General features: G+C 36.1%; 1 protein-coding gene across 2 annotated transcripts; it reads left to right on the forward strand.

Moving 5' to 3' along the window:
- Positions 1-2,909: 2,909 nt before the first annotated feature.
- LOC113514092 (putative acyl-CoA-binding protein) lies at positions 2,910-7,311 on the forward strand. 2 transcript variants are annotated; one of them, XM_026898083.3, is made up of 4 exons: positions 2,910-3,020; positions 4,481-4,521; positions 6,343-6,457; positions 7,027-7,311. In XM_026898083.3, exons 2-4 carry the CDS (start codon positions 4,507-4,509, stop codon positions 7,152-7,154), a joined length of 258 nt encoding a protein of 85 aa, XP_026753884.2. In that variant the 5' UTR covers positions 2,910-3,020; positions 4,481-4,506; the 3' UTR covers positions 7,155-7,311. The 2 variants fall into 2 exon arrangements, with proteins under 2 accessions (XP_026753884.2, XP_052754974.1); XM_052899014.1 differs by lacking the exon at positions 2,910-3,020 and adding an exon at positions 3,148-3,218.
- Positions 7,312-15,020: the final 7,709 nt, after the last annotated feature.

Raw genomic sequence — 15,020 nt, forward strand, 5'->3', positions numbered from 1 at the left:
GAAATTATTACAGGGAGTCAGTGGATGCAGGTGGCTCAGGACCGTTCCTTATGGCAGTCTATGAGGGAGGCCTGTCTTCAGCAGTGGACAGATAATGGCTGAGATGATGATGATGATGATGATGACATTATTAATATTAACAAAATATCTTAAAAAAACAGCAAAGTACATTGTACACTCAGTAGCAACTTAATGGTAAATCTTATGAAAAGTGGTGAACGTCGTGTAAAAATATAGCAAAATATATAGAAAATACATCAGTACCCACGTGAGGGGGAAAGGGATTGTTAGTAATTAAGACTGAGAATCCCATTGCTAGCAATATACCCGACCAGGTCGACCTTTTAACGGTTCCCCCTGGAAACTATCATGGTTAATTCCTGATGAATTCATCATTATGGGCTAACTGGCCTGTTTTCATTCTCATCTATCACCCTTCACTGGTGCTCCGCCAGCGTATCCCGTTAGCGCAGGCGGGGTTACCATACCATTTTCACCCATCAAATAAAAAGTTGCCACGTGATTAAAACAATATACATAGAATATTGTTAGCTACTTGTAAGCTACTAGTACAGCTATTTACTATTTTGAGTCATATAAAAAAATAAAAAAAACATTTTAAAAGTGATAAAAAATAGTCGCCAATTTATTTGTTAAATTTATCATTCTTATCTTTACAGATAATGATAAAGATGTAGGAACTATTGTTCACGTAGTAAACAACTAGGGGCGGGTAATATTTACGAGTAGTACCTAATATTTATATATTTTAGTTACAATATCTATATACTCTTCCAATAACGGAAAAAAAAGTTAAAAGTCCGTTATCCAAATAATAACATTGGATAACAATCTTGTGACATATTTGAAAATAGATATCCGACCGATATCGAAATGGGATGATCTTTTTTGTAAGAGAAATCTATATATAAATATTAATTTTATCCCGTAACTTTCGTTCACTATATTAATTTTATTCACCAGTTTTGGTTGTTGACATAAGTACAGATGAAATATTTACTCTATGTATCTATCTATCCTATTTAAGATCTGCGTTCTTGTCGGTGGAGCTTTTGCCACTCACTACGATTTACAGCGAGTCTTTTCACCTCTTGATACGACACGACACCAACTCCTTCCTTGATTTGCCTTGGTCTCCCTCTTCCCCTCCTTCCTTCCATCTTACCTTGTATTATAATGAAATGAATTTATTTTGCAAAAATGTAGGTAATACAGTCTACACTGCTCCGTGCAGTGCCACAAATCGAGGGTTACATGATTCAAGTTTGTTTGATCAAAATATTGTAGTTTACTGTACAGTGTTCAATAACAATAATAAAAAAGATAAAGTACATATTTTTTTTAATATCCTAAAGACTCGACTTAGTTATTATATAATATTATATTATTATATAGTGTTCATAAGTTCGTCGTGTCGTATCAAGTGTCCCAACATTTTTTCTCTTTATTTACAAATATTTACAAAAAGAATAAAAAAAAAATTATACTTTAATTATGAATTATAAATAATAATTCTGCAACGTTTACAGCAAATCGGACAACGCAATAAATAGTTTCGTATAACAATTACCCGTTGTAAGTTTTTAGCAAGAAAAAGTGGCCTATAACCATCTCCAGGAACACATTTATCTGTACACCTAAATTCATCATAATCGATTCAGCGATTTAGGCGTTAAAGTATAACAAACAAACTCACTTTCGCATTTATAATATTAGGCAGGATTCGTGTATTAAATTTCATTCCATTCAAATCCATTCAGCAGTTTTTACGTGAAATAGTAACAAATACATACACTCATACATCCCTCCTTATAAACTCTCGCAATGTCTATATACATATGTAATGGAAAATTAACAAACTCCCGTTACATATGTACATCGAATAAAAAAGATTGAAAATACAAAAAAAAATTAACATAAGTTTTAAAAACGACTCTCGCAGTATGTCAAATGGATGGTGCCCATAAAATAGATTATTGTTATGTGCACTCGTTTCGTTAAGCTTCTAAGGAGGACCCTACTTCTCCTCCCGTATATCTACACACATGGCGATCGTATTTTTAACGCGAGTACCGTATCAACATGGGTTTGAGATTAACACAGATAAGAACTTTAGTTTATAATGTTTATACCAGATAGTGTTTATTTATAGCTTCATAGATTTCAATTGAACGTAAGGTTGGCGATTGATGGCTTTTTTCTAAAAAAAAGTTTTTTTTTTTTTATACCGCAAAGGTGGCAAATAAGCATACTGCCCGTTTGATGGTAACCGGTCACTGTAGCCTATGGAACTCTGCAACACTAGGGGTGCCACGTGCGCGTTGCCGACCTTAAAGAAATTTAAATATTTCCTTTTCGAATAATTTCATATTGTAGTCAAGGGACTAATTACAAGAAATAATCATACTGAGAAAACAATTGGCGACCTTATCGCTAAAAGCGATCTCTTCCAGGCAACAGAAGAATTTCTTTAGACAACAGTGAATCAGTAAGAATTATCAATGATTCGACGCACGTTGTTCAGTTTACATTTCAAATTATTATTTTTCCCAATAACTGACTATTAAATAAAAACTGGAATGTCGGTCCACGCATTCTCAATTGTACCTCAATGTGTGCTAACCAACATACATCATTTAATTTTAATTTATTATTATATTATTTAAACCGATAGAGTATTTCTAGACATTCTAAAGATTGACTGGTAAAACTGCCTAAAACATTAAGTTCGCTATTTATACCAAATTTTATTAGTCAATATAGTTTAAATAAATAAATAATCTTATTTGTATCTATTATTATATTTTTATACGTATGAATTCCCTCAGTGAATACTTACCTTTGGAAGAATTTAAACAAATATCTACTTTAAAAGTATGTTACTGTTGACAACCCTGACATAATCTGGTGTAGTTGATGGTGTCCAGTCTAAAATTTAAAAGTGATACTGTCAGAAAAATATTTCAGTATTTTTTTGGACACAACCTAGTTCTATCGTGGTAAGCGGTCTATTTTTTTTTATTTTAATGTTAGACGAAATAATAATATGTATTTTCATGTTATGAGGGGTGCGCACGTTTTAAAACACTTTTTTTTATTTCAATTAGGAACCCAGTTTTTGGATCTCCCGTCATCTGAGAAGATATATTTTTTAATCTGATTATACGATATTATACTTTGCGATGAATTATTTGCATGTAAGTAAGCAGAATGACAGAATCACGGATACCGTCTCTCTCTGTTCTCTCGTAGCTCTCTCTGTTCTCTCGTAGCTCTCTCTGTTCTCTCGTAGCTCTCTCTGTTCTCTCGTAGCTCTCTCTGTTCTCTCGTAGCTCTCTCTGTTCTCTCGTAGCTCTCTCTGTTCTCTCGTAGCTCTCTCTGTTCTCTCGTAGCTCTCTCTGTTCTCTCGTAGCTCTCTCTGTTCTCTCGTAGCTCTCTCTGTTCTCTCGTAGCTCTCTCTGTTCTCTCGTAGCTCTCTCTGTTCTCTCGTAGCTCTCTCTGTTCTGTCGTAGCTCTCTCTGTTCTCTCGTAGCTCTCTCTGTTCTCTCGTAGCTCTCTCTGTTCTCTCGTAGCTCTCTCTGTTCTCTCGTAGCTCTCTCTGTTCTCTTTCTAGTTTTTTTTTGTTTATAATTAAAATTATAACTTACTTTAGGGTAGCGTCGCAATATCTACGAACGGAATAATATATTAGTTTTTGTATATTGTAACATAATTATTCAAATAGGAGTTATATATAAATATTACAATAACTATTTAAGGAATTGCGATTCTGAAACGACTTTCTTTAAATATAATCTCATATTTAATTTAACCTACTTCCTATCTCATACTTAATTTGATATTAAAATCGAGTAATCGAACTTATTTTTATTCGAATATTGTGGTTGTCGTTGTTAAGTACATCAGTTTTCGCGCCATTGTGGTCATTGCACCTATGGAATTGTACGGATATTTTTTTTTTATTAACGGCAGTGTTGCCACTCCCGCTATGTATTTAGTAGCTAAACTGTCCCCCAAAAGTGGTTACATTGCAAGATTTGAATGCTAAAAATGAATAATAAAAAGACGCACTTTTAAAAGGATGAAAACAGGTCCTCTCCTAATGATAATCCACCTATTTTATTTTAAAATGCTATGTATGCTAGAAATGGATCTTGTTAGGGTTCAAAAGTAATTTGAAGCAATAGGTCGGTAGCTAAATTAGGTAATTTATCTACCAATTATATTATGAATATATTTGTGGCAATTATCAGTTGTCTTAAAAATGGCTGAAGTGGCAGCAGGGACTCGCATCATACTTTACATAACCGATCAAACGAAGTATAACCTACCCGACTGTCGAAGAAAGAACGGTAATGCTTTACGGGAGCACTTTAGTCTATGGGCTTGTTCGATTTTTATAATATGGAATAGGTATTTTTATTTATTGTTTAATGTTATATTTTCTTATTTGTTCCAGATCTTTAAACCTACAATAAAACTACAATGTCTCTTGACCAGGTAATATCATGAATTCAGTTGTAACTTTAACGCTCATATAGGGTCGTTGACCCGTCGTATCAAAGGCTTGGTTAAATAAGTATTCTATACGATTTGATATTTAGCATTGTTAAAAAATTATAGACTTCTTTAAAATTATGGAATCTCTTTTTAATAAAGCATAACGGAAAGCAAAGATTTCAAAATATTATAGAACGGAGACATTCTGAGGAATTGTTTGGATTGATATCGATATAAAATTCAAATTTTTTCCTTTCCTTGACTTCTTTATTTCTAAACGGCCAGAAACGTTTAAGGAAATTTAGGTGATGCGATAATACTTATGGGCGGAGCCCCGGGAATGAGAATGAAAAGGTAGGTCAATTAGTCCATCGTGATGAATGTAAGTACCTGAAACCATCGTACTGTGAATGGAATTCAGCACGATGGCTTCCGGGGTGGGGGGGGGGACCACGGGTAGGTTGACCTGACTGAGTACATTGCTAGCAATGCGACTGGTAGTTTGCATTACTAACAGTCCTCCCCCCCCCCCCCCGTAGGTGATTGTAGGGGTCAAAACAACGTTTGCCATGTCATATAATTGTATTTTCTAACTAACTTTAAGAAAAAAATTGTCTCGGTAGCATTCATTGCCGTCATATTTGCGTCATCATTGTTGTACAGAGTAAAAAAGATTTTTATCTAAAAAAAAATAACAGCATTATGCATATTGAATGAGATAGGTTATTATGTAAATTGCGTTAACGTGAACAAACAATGGATGTAGGTATATATATTTACCTAGGATCTGTACATTATTAAATGTTATGTCACTGAAGGTACATATTATATTAGTGTCATATTTAACATGTGAGTATCGAGGGGAAGGGATTGTTAGTAATGGAGAGATTAGTCCCCATTGCTATCAATAGACCAGGTGGACCTCCACGCGGTTCCCCCTGGAAAAAATATATAAAAAGGATACCATAACAACTTTGTAAATAACAATTTTTTTTAATAGATGATGTATCCCCGTCCGTACTAACGATATACGTTGGCGGGGCACCAGTGAAGGATTTCTTTTATACAACTTAGAGTGGCAAATAACCTGATGGCCCACCTGATGGAAAGTGGTAACCGTCGCCTATAGACATGAGCAGTACCATGGACATAACAGACTATACTGTTTCGCCCATGATACCCCCAATGCGTTGCCATTCCTGAGGACTCGGATGTTATTCCTCTGTACCCTGTAAATTTACGCCATATCCCACCCTTTAAACCGAAACACAGCCATGCAAACACAACTGCTTCACGGTTGAAACACATGTAAATGTAATTAACTGACTTTTTTTAACTAACCACTGAAATACAGGCTCGGCCTAGTTCGGTGGCTAGTAGATGTAACTAGGTGTAATTTGTTATTCAATAAAGACTATTATTATTAAAAAAAGAATCATTCAAACTACTACTACATCTATTAAAGTATTTTTTAATAAATCAAAAATTTTGAAAATAATTAAATTGTATTCGATAATTAACAAATAACTGCGACGTTATGATACTTCATCTAGTTAAAGTTATTAGAGGAAGCTAGTTAAAGTTATGAACGTTCTTAATTGCCATTATAAGTTAACAGCACGGCCGTAGCTGGAGAACAGAGTATTAAGGGGGAATGCCCTACCTTTAAATGAAAGGCCCAAGAAAATTAGACAAATTCGCTGTTTCGAAGTCACTTAATTATGGCTTTTGCGCTACCAAAAAGTTCTTTTGCCCTACCTTAAATTTGGATCTAGTTAAAAGTATAGTGCATTATTTAAATTTTCTTAATAAATTTTCCAGGAATTCCAGCAGGTGTCCGAGTCGGTGAGGAACTGGAAGCCGAAGCCATCGGACAGCGAGAACCTCGCTCTCTACTCGCTGTACAAGCAGGCGACCGTCGGTGACGTCAACATTCGTATGTATCCGTAGTTTGAATGATTCTTTTTTTCATAGTCTTTATTGAATAACCATTTACACCTAGTTACATCTACTAGCTACCGAACTAGGCCGAGCCTGTATCTCAGTGGTTAGTTAAAAAAAGTTAGTTAATTACATCTACATGTGTTTCAATCGTGAAGCAGCTATGTTTGCATGGTTGTGTTTCGGTTTGAAGGGTGGGATATGGCGTGAATTTACAGGGTACAGAGGAATAACACCTGAGTCCTCAGGAATGGCAACGCATGGGGAGTATCATGGGCGAAACAGTATACTCTGTTATGTCCATGGTACTGCTCATGTTTATAGGCGACGGTTACCACTTTCCATCAGGTGGGCCGTCAGCTTGTTTGCCATTCTAAGTTGTATAAAAAAAGTATGGAAAACTGAAAATTATTTAGAATTTTGGATTCATAAAATTTCTGTCTTAATATCTTCTATAGCATAAATAGATTCTCGGCATTCATCATTTTAGTCATCATCCGGATTCTTGGTATTCCGTACTAAAAATTTTGAATTTACCCTATATAATATTTACTCCACTTTCAGCCGCGCCCAGCGGTCTCGTGGAAGGTGCGAAGTTCAAGGCGTGGACAGGACGCAAGGGTATCTCACAAGAGGATGCCAAGAAGCAATATATTGATTTGGCCAAGCAGCTACAGTCTAAATACGGCTGAGTTACTTTTGTTTAATTTAATTTTAGTGTTATCTATAGTGCACTCTCGTTTTGATCAATATTAGGTATTAATAATTAAGTATGTATAGTTTTTATGAATTTGTTTTTTATTTTTTGGTTCATTAAATATAAAATAAAATCTTTTTATTTAATTAAAATATTTTTTTTTAGTTTTTATACTTTTAATTAAGTTGTTTTTTTTTCAACTGAATGGATTTTAAAAAATCTTTCATCTATAAAAATTCATTGTCATGGATTAATACGGGCTGTATTTTATAAAAAAAAAAAAAATAAATAAATAAAGGTGTACAATGATGGGGCATCAATGCAGTAAAGTGATGAGGATGAAATCAGGTCACGTTATCATCACACCACGGGGAAACTCGTCCTCAGACGCTTAAATCTAAATCGTAACGTACAGTGCGGTTCCAAAGGAATTTTCTCTTACGAACGCTCAGGCTGTGGAATGAGCTCCCTGCTAAGGTTTCCTCTAGAGACTGCAAGTTAGGGTTCTTCAAAAAGGGTATATTAAGATTTATTCAGGGTTAGCAATGCGCACATGATACCCTTAGTGTTACAGGCGTCAATAGACTACAGTGACCATTTACCGCCAGACTGGCCGATTGCTGTTTGTCACCTTTGTGGTATAAAAAAAATCAGATGGTTAGTTCAATGATGATGGTTTCCGAGAGGGAGGGACCCTGTGGAGGTCTACATTACCATTGATGACAAAATATAACATCCATTACAAAGAATCTCTTTTGTCTTGGTAATGTACTCGTAACTCATATTTGGGTCGATTCTAAGTAGTCATTTTTCTAAACTTAGCATTAAAATTAAAATTTCAATTTGATATAATAGGAAAGTCTTTATTATAAGGATCAATGTGAATTAAATTTGTAATAGATAATACAAAATTATTATAAATTTAGTTTATTATGGTCTATAAAACAACATTTTCTTGGAACTATCGATTTAAAATAATAAAGTATGAAACAGGTTGATGATCATCGTCTTACTGACCGACTCGACCCACTTAAACTGTGTAAAGATGTTATCTTGTGCATCTTCTACCGAATTTATCACGGGGAGAGCTCTAAGGAATTGTTCGGATTGATACCTGCTGCTGATTTTCACCACCGTACAACCCGCCACAAACTAAAGTTTCATCCCAATCATCTGGACGAGTGGCGGTCTTCCACCGTGCGTTTTTCAAGGCGCTTTCTTCCACGCACAACTACTCTTTGGAATCAACTTGCAGCAGCAATATTTCTGAAACGATACGACATCATAACCTTAAAGAAAAGAGCATATTTATTTTTTAAAAGTCGGCGGCATACCTGCTATGCCTTTGGTATTATGGGTGATCATGAGCGGCGGTGGTCACTTACCATCAAGTGAGTCGCATGCCCGTTTGCCTTCTGTGTTATATATATATATATATATATATATATATATAAAAATTAAAAGGCTTAAATAAAATAAGACTAACATTTTCAGTGTTTGTCGTCTATTTTCTTATAGAAAACTACTGTTTGCTTATAAAAGTATAATAATGGTATATATTATGTACAATAATTTATTACTTATAAAACACCTGATTCAACGTACTTTTGTATCTACAAACAATGCAATGTAGTAACAGACTTTAAAAGTAGAAAGAAAGGTATTGTTAGTTCATGACCCCGATGTCACACAATGGTGACGTCACACTGACGTGAAACAGTAAAAAACATTCTGCAGCATTTATCTTTACCTACGTTCATTATTTTATGAATCCCTCTATGTACCTTGTACCATCATCATCATATCATTACCAGAGGGAGACTGTACAAAAGTTGATTGCTTGGGTGCCTCTGTCCCATTCGTGTTTCAACCGTGAAGCAGTTGTGGTTGCATGGCTGTGTTTTGGTTTGAAGGGTGGGATATGGCGTGTATTTACAGGGTACAGATGAATAACATCTGAGTCCTTAGGAATGGCAACGCATGGGGGTATCATGGGCGAAACAGTTTACTCTGTTATGTCCATGGTACTGCTCATGTCTATATGCGACGGTTACCACTTTCCATCAGGTGGGCCGTCAGCTTGTTTGCCATTCTAAGTTGTATAAAAAAAATATCAAATGTATAGATGAACTTGCATTTTTATTATGTGATCAATAAGATTGATAATTTTAATTCATTATAAGTATGCATAATGTTATCTTATCGTGTTTAATGCAATTGGGGTCAAGAATTGAGGATTTAATTATTTAACGCGTTAATAGATACCGACTGGGGGGGGGGGGGGGAAGGGATTGTTAGTAACGGAGACTTAGAATCCCATTGCTAGCAATATATCCAACGAAGTCGACCTTCTCGCGGTTACTACGCGGTTACACTTGCCTAGAGTCGGTATCAATTTTTGTTATTGGATTAAAATGGAGTGGTAATCCCGCCTGCGCTGATGGGATACGCTGACGGGGCACCAGTGAAGGGTGATCGATGAGGATGAAAACAGGCCATTTAGCCCATCATGATGAATTTATCAGGAATTAACCATGGTAGTCTCCAGGGAGAATCGCGTGGAGGTCGACCTGGTTGGGTTCATTGCTAGCAATAGGATTCTCAGTCTCCATTACTAACAATCCCTTTCCCGCAATGGGGCAGTTAAACCCCATTATTAATGACCCCATTGCTCTAACCCTCCAGTTTAGATACCAATTACTATTCGTGTTAGGGTGACGTCCTCTGGGATCAAGCGTTACTAGGCCACCTTCGTTATATACCAAAGTCTCTGACGTTACACAACTGAGTGGATTGGTTTTACTTCTTTTTTATGGGTGAAATTGGAATAGTAAACACCAGTGAGGATATAGGATAGGGGAGGATGAAACAGGTCAATTAGCCCATCGTGATGAATTTAACAAGAATTAACCATGGAATATATATTGAATTTGAAATTTTTTAAGTTTAGGCTGGGATTTGATATTTGGGCCCTCGGATCACAATTTAAACGTTGTCCAATTGTACTGTCATTGTTATTTCTAAGAAATCTAGGTTTCATCGTTTAACACCAATTATTCATGACCACGTAGTATTTACGTGTATCCCGTCATTACAGTCAGCCAGTGATGACTCACAGGCTAATAGCATGATGAAAATTAATAGATTTACTCAGACAGTAAAAGCGTGGTTTTCAGCTATTGGTTGAAAAAGTATTGAGTCATCGTTATTTTTATTGTTGGCTGAAAGAATAGATAATAGATAGGTACCTAAATAAATGTGTAATAAGTAAATATGTGTAATGTGTAATAAGTAAATGAAGCAACTTTTAGCCGACTGCTAAAGAAAATAGGGTAAGGTTTTCAACATTGGTGTTGCCATGATTATTTTCACTAGAATTATCAAATTTTGACAATAAAATTGGTACCTTTTATGACCTATACATGTAATAAGAAAGGATTTCATGAAAATCGACTTTTTACGGTGTAAATGTAAGGATGAAGGTTTGTACAAAATAATTTTTTTTTTACTGATAAGTACTAAAAATTTGTTATAAATGTTACATAAAAATAATTAAACTTTATTTCAGTATTCTTTATGATTCAACCACTAAGCGTGTTAAAAAAGAAATTATATAAAGAGAAATGTGTTGACAGATTCATCAACGCATAGTCAAAATTAATATAATACCAGGTGATATTTTCCAGGGGGAACCGCGTGAAAGTCGACCTGATTAGGTATATAGCTAGCAATGGGATTCTCAGTTTCCATCACTAACAATTCCTTCCCAAGGAAGGGATTGTTAGTAATGGGGAGGTTAGACCCCATTTCTATCAATGTACCCTATGGGATACGCTGACGGGGCACCAGTGGGCTAACTAACCTGCTTTTATCCTCACCTATCATCCCTCACTGCTGCCCCGCCAGTGTATACCGTTAGCGCAGGCGGGGTTACCATTCCATCATTTATTAAAAAAAGAAAAAAACTGCTATTGCCAACCCGTCTGTCAAATGTGGCAACTACTGTCAAAACCTTTCCAAGGAAAGGCCTATGTTCAATAGTGGACAGTTAACGGCTGATGTCATCATCGGTACTTAATCAGAATAGTAAATATTGTGTCATGCATGTCAGAAAGACGTTTATCTGCTTGATTATATACTTATCAAGTGACTTTATAATAAAATTATTATAGTGATAATGCATTTTTTAGGCTTAAGATTATGTACAATCCAAGCATTTGCCAAACTGGGGGAAATGGATAGTTAGTAATGTTTTTTTTTTTTTAAGTATATAAATAATATTTTTTCAATAATGAATAAAGAATGATACTCCATGTTGGGGCACTAGCAGCGGATGATAGATAAGGACGAAATCAGGTTAGTTGGCCAAGTAACGAATTAACCAAACAGAGTATATTTCTAGCGACGGGGTCTGCTTACCTATTATTGAAAATCTCTTTGGGGAATTGTCAGTAATTATGGTGTATTGACTAAACTGACATATACTGATAGTGCAGATGGGTTTACCATTCCATTTTTATCCTTTAAAAATACCTATCTCGTTGACCTTCATGCAGTCTTCTCTAACCCTTCTAGAAGATATCGTGTTTTATTTTCCAAAAAAAAATTATGATTACATATTAACTGATCTTATTTAAACCTAATTTATCATTTTTCACTGATGACCTGTCAGTGTATACAGATAGAGCAAGCTGGGTGAACATACCATATTTATTCCATATACAAAATCCCTTCCACCTTCATGGTGAAATCATCACTATGGGCCAACTGAACCAACTTCACCCTGTTGTAGATGTTCTGTGATATGACTCAGTCTTCATTTGGTATTACCATTACCAGAAAGTTAGTAAATATTGTTGCTATAGTTTGTCTGACGTTCATTTCTCACGTCAACTGTCTAACCTGAGTTGACCTGATGTTTGTAGTGCAGGAGTTCACGACAGACTTCCAGTGTTGTTCTAAGTGTTTGGTACATATTTTCATATGTATAAAATATGAAAATAAATACTAAGGAGGGGGTAAGGGATCTTTAGTAATGGGGCCTTAATGCCCCATTGCTAGCAATATAACTAATCAGGTCGACGTCCACGCGATTACCCCAGAAAACCATCGTTAATACTTTTTAAATTCGTCATGACGGGCCAACTGACCTGCTTTTGTCTTCACCTGGTTATCATCTCTCGCTGGTGCTCCGCTAGTGTATGCTGATAGCGCTGGTGGGGCAACCAATGCATTTTCACATATTAAAAAAAATTCTAGACAGAATGAATGAATGAATTCATTCTTCATTTTCATTCATTCATTCAGATAACAATATTTCTTTAACTGATTTCACCTATTCATAAAATAACAGATTAGTGGAGATGGTAAGAGCTGTTGAGGTTTTATTCTCTTATTAGATCCTCCTTAAATTATAAAATTTACATAATAGTTAATTAAGCATAATACGGGGTTTGTCGGGCCGAAAGCTGAAAAATATAACTTAGTCCTCAGGAATGGCAATGTCTGGAGGTTATCATGGACAAAATAATATACTCCGATGTGCGCATGGTACTGTTAATGTCTATAGGCGACGGTTACCACTTTGTAAGTGTCTTATAGTGGGCCATCAAATTGTTTGCCGTTCTAAGTAGCATAAAAAATAGATGAAATTTATATACCGTATTTTATTAGATTATTAGCTAGAGTGTCTAAAAATAAGTCTAAAACAAGTATCATGTAGTATCAAATTTTGTATGTAGATAATGCTAATAAAATCTTTATTTATTTCATAATAGACTTCATAATTTAATAGTTGTGATAGAAGAATGCATTTTTACCAATACTCTCCGTAAAAAGAGGATAGGTGGTATTAGCTATTTTTAAGATGGCTTCATATTATTATGAATGTCAAATAAGTACCTTGGTGTCAACTGTCAAGTTAAATGTCATAATTGGTTCGACACCATCAGAGTTGCCAAAGGTAATAATTCCATACAATAACTGTGTAATTACGACATTCTCAGTATTCTTTTCGTACAGAATTTACATATATTTGTTATATATAAATTCTGTATTTATATATATTTAGGATATGTATTTTATTACTGCAGAAGAGGAGATTTATATAAGTTAATGTTTTTTTTTTTTTTTTTACAACACAGGGGGCAAACGAGCATGCGGCTCACCTGATGGTAAGTGACTACCGCCGCCCATGATCACCCACAACACCAGCGGCATTGCAGGTGTGCTGCCGGCCTTTTAAAAAGGAATATACTATTTTTCTTGAAGGTTATGTTGTCGTATCGGTTCGGAAATACTCTGCTGGAAGTTGATTCCAAAGAATGGTTGTGCGTGGAAGAAAGTGCCTTGAAAAACGCTTTGGAAGACCGCCACTCGTCCAGATGATTGGGATGAAACTTTAGTTTGTGGCGGGTTGTACGGTGGTGAAAATCAGCAGCAGGTATCAATCCGAACAATTCCACAGAACACTCCCCATGATAAATTCGGTAGAAGATGCACAGAGATGCAACATCTCTGCGCAGTTTCAATGGGTCAAGTCGGACAGTAAGGCGTTGACTATCGATAATTCGAGCCGCCCGACTTTGAATCTAAAAAAAAAGTTGGTACTGTGGCGCTCCTGCCCACAGGTGAGAACAGTATTCCATATGCGGCCTGACTTGGGCTTTATATAATTTCAGGCGGTGTTCTGGCATGAAATATCGTCTCACCCTATTGAGCACTCCTAACTTTTTGGAAGCTATCTTAGCCTTCTCCTCCAGATGACCGCAAAACTGGACGTCGCAAGATATATCAACGCCCAGAATTTAGACTGACTTTTTATCTTAGGGAAGTGCCCTGAAAGTGAGGAGATACGACAAACGGTTATTTTAGTAAATGCAGACTTTTCTTTTTGGGGTTAAATTGGACAAGATTTTGTTACAGATCGAAACTTGAAACTGAAGTTTCGATTTCAGACAATGGTCTATTATCGGTATGTTTTTTTTGCATGAAGTATATAATGTATTTTTTCGTCCGCATAGCAATGAATATACTTATCTGTCATATCATTGATATGCAGAAGAAACAGAGTCGGAGATAGTACACAGCCTTGCGGGACACCAGCATTCAAAGGTTTTAAATCAGAGCATGCACCGTCGACTACGACCTTAATGCTACGTTCCTTGAGAAAACTGGCGACCCAAATTTTCAGCAACCCAAATGAAGTGTATTGAAAACTGACATATATGCCACACCCGATGCAGATGGGTTTCGCAATATCCAGACTAACTTTAAGGCCTACCTACTCTCGTTGCCACATGCCCATCGGTGTGTTAACCCTTCTAAAAGATCACCGGCCGAACGTCCTGTTTTACTTTTCCAGAAAGCCGGTGCTCTTCTATACCGGAGCATGATTAATGATCTTATTCCATAACCTTCGAGAATAAGGAAGTGATATCTATGGGCCTATAGTTAGCTTGATCTGAGCGATCTCCCTTTTTAGGGATCGGATGCACCAGAGCAGTCTTCCAAAACTTTGGGACATGCCCGATATTTAAGCCGAAATATATAAAATACCTTCCACCTTCATGGTGCGCACGTCAGCACAATTGGAGGAATACCATCAGGCCCACTCGACTTATGGATTTCGAGGGAGAAAAGTGCTCTACGCACTGAGCTATGCGTGAATTTAATGTCAGGCATAGAGCTCCTACAATGTCGAGTTTGACGCAAAGATGGATCCAAGAAGATCGGCCTTTTCTTTAGCGTTCTGGGCCAACGAGTCATTTCTCCTGTCAAAGGTGGAAAAGATGACTTACAGATTCCCTTGTGCAGCTTTGGCATGAGACCAGATAGCTCTAGTCCCAGAGGGCAAACTAGC

This window comes from Galleria mellonella, unplaced genomic scaffold, assembly GCF_026898425.1.
Source record: "Galleria mellonella isolate WM207_F2 unplaced genomic scaffold, CSIRO_AGI_GalMel_v1 utg103, whole genome shotgun sequence".
NCBI lineage: Eukaryota > Metazoa > Arthropoda > Insecta > Lepidoptera > Pyralidae > Galleria > Galleria mellonella.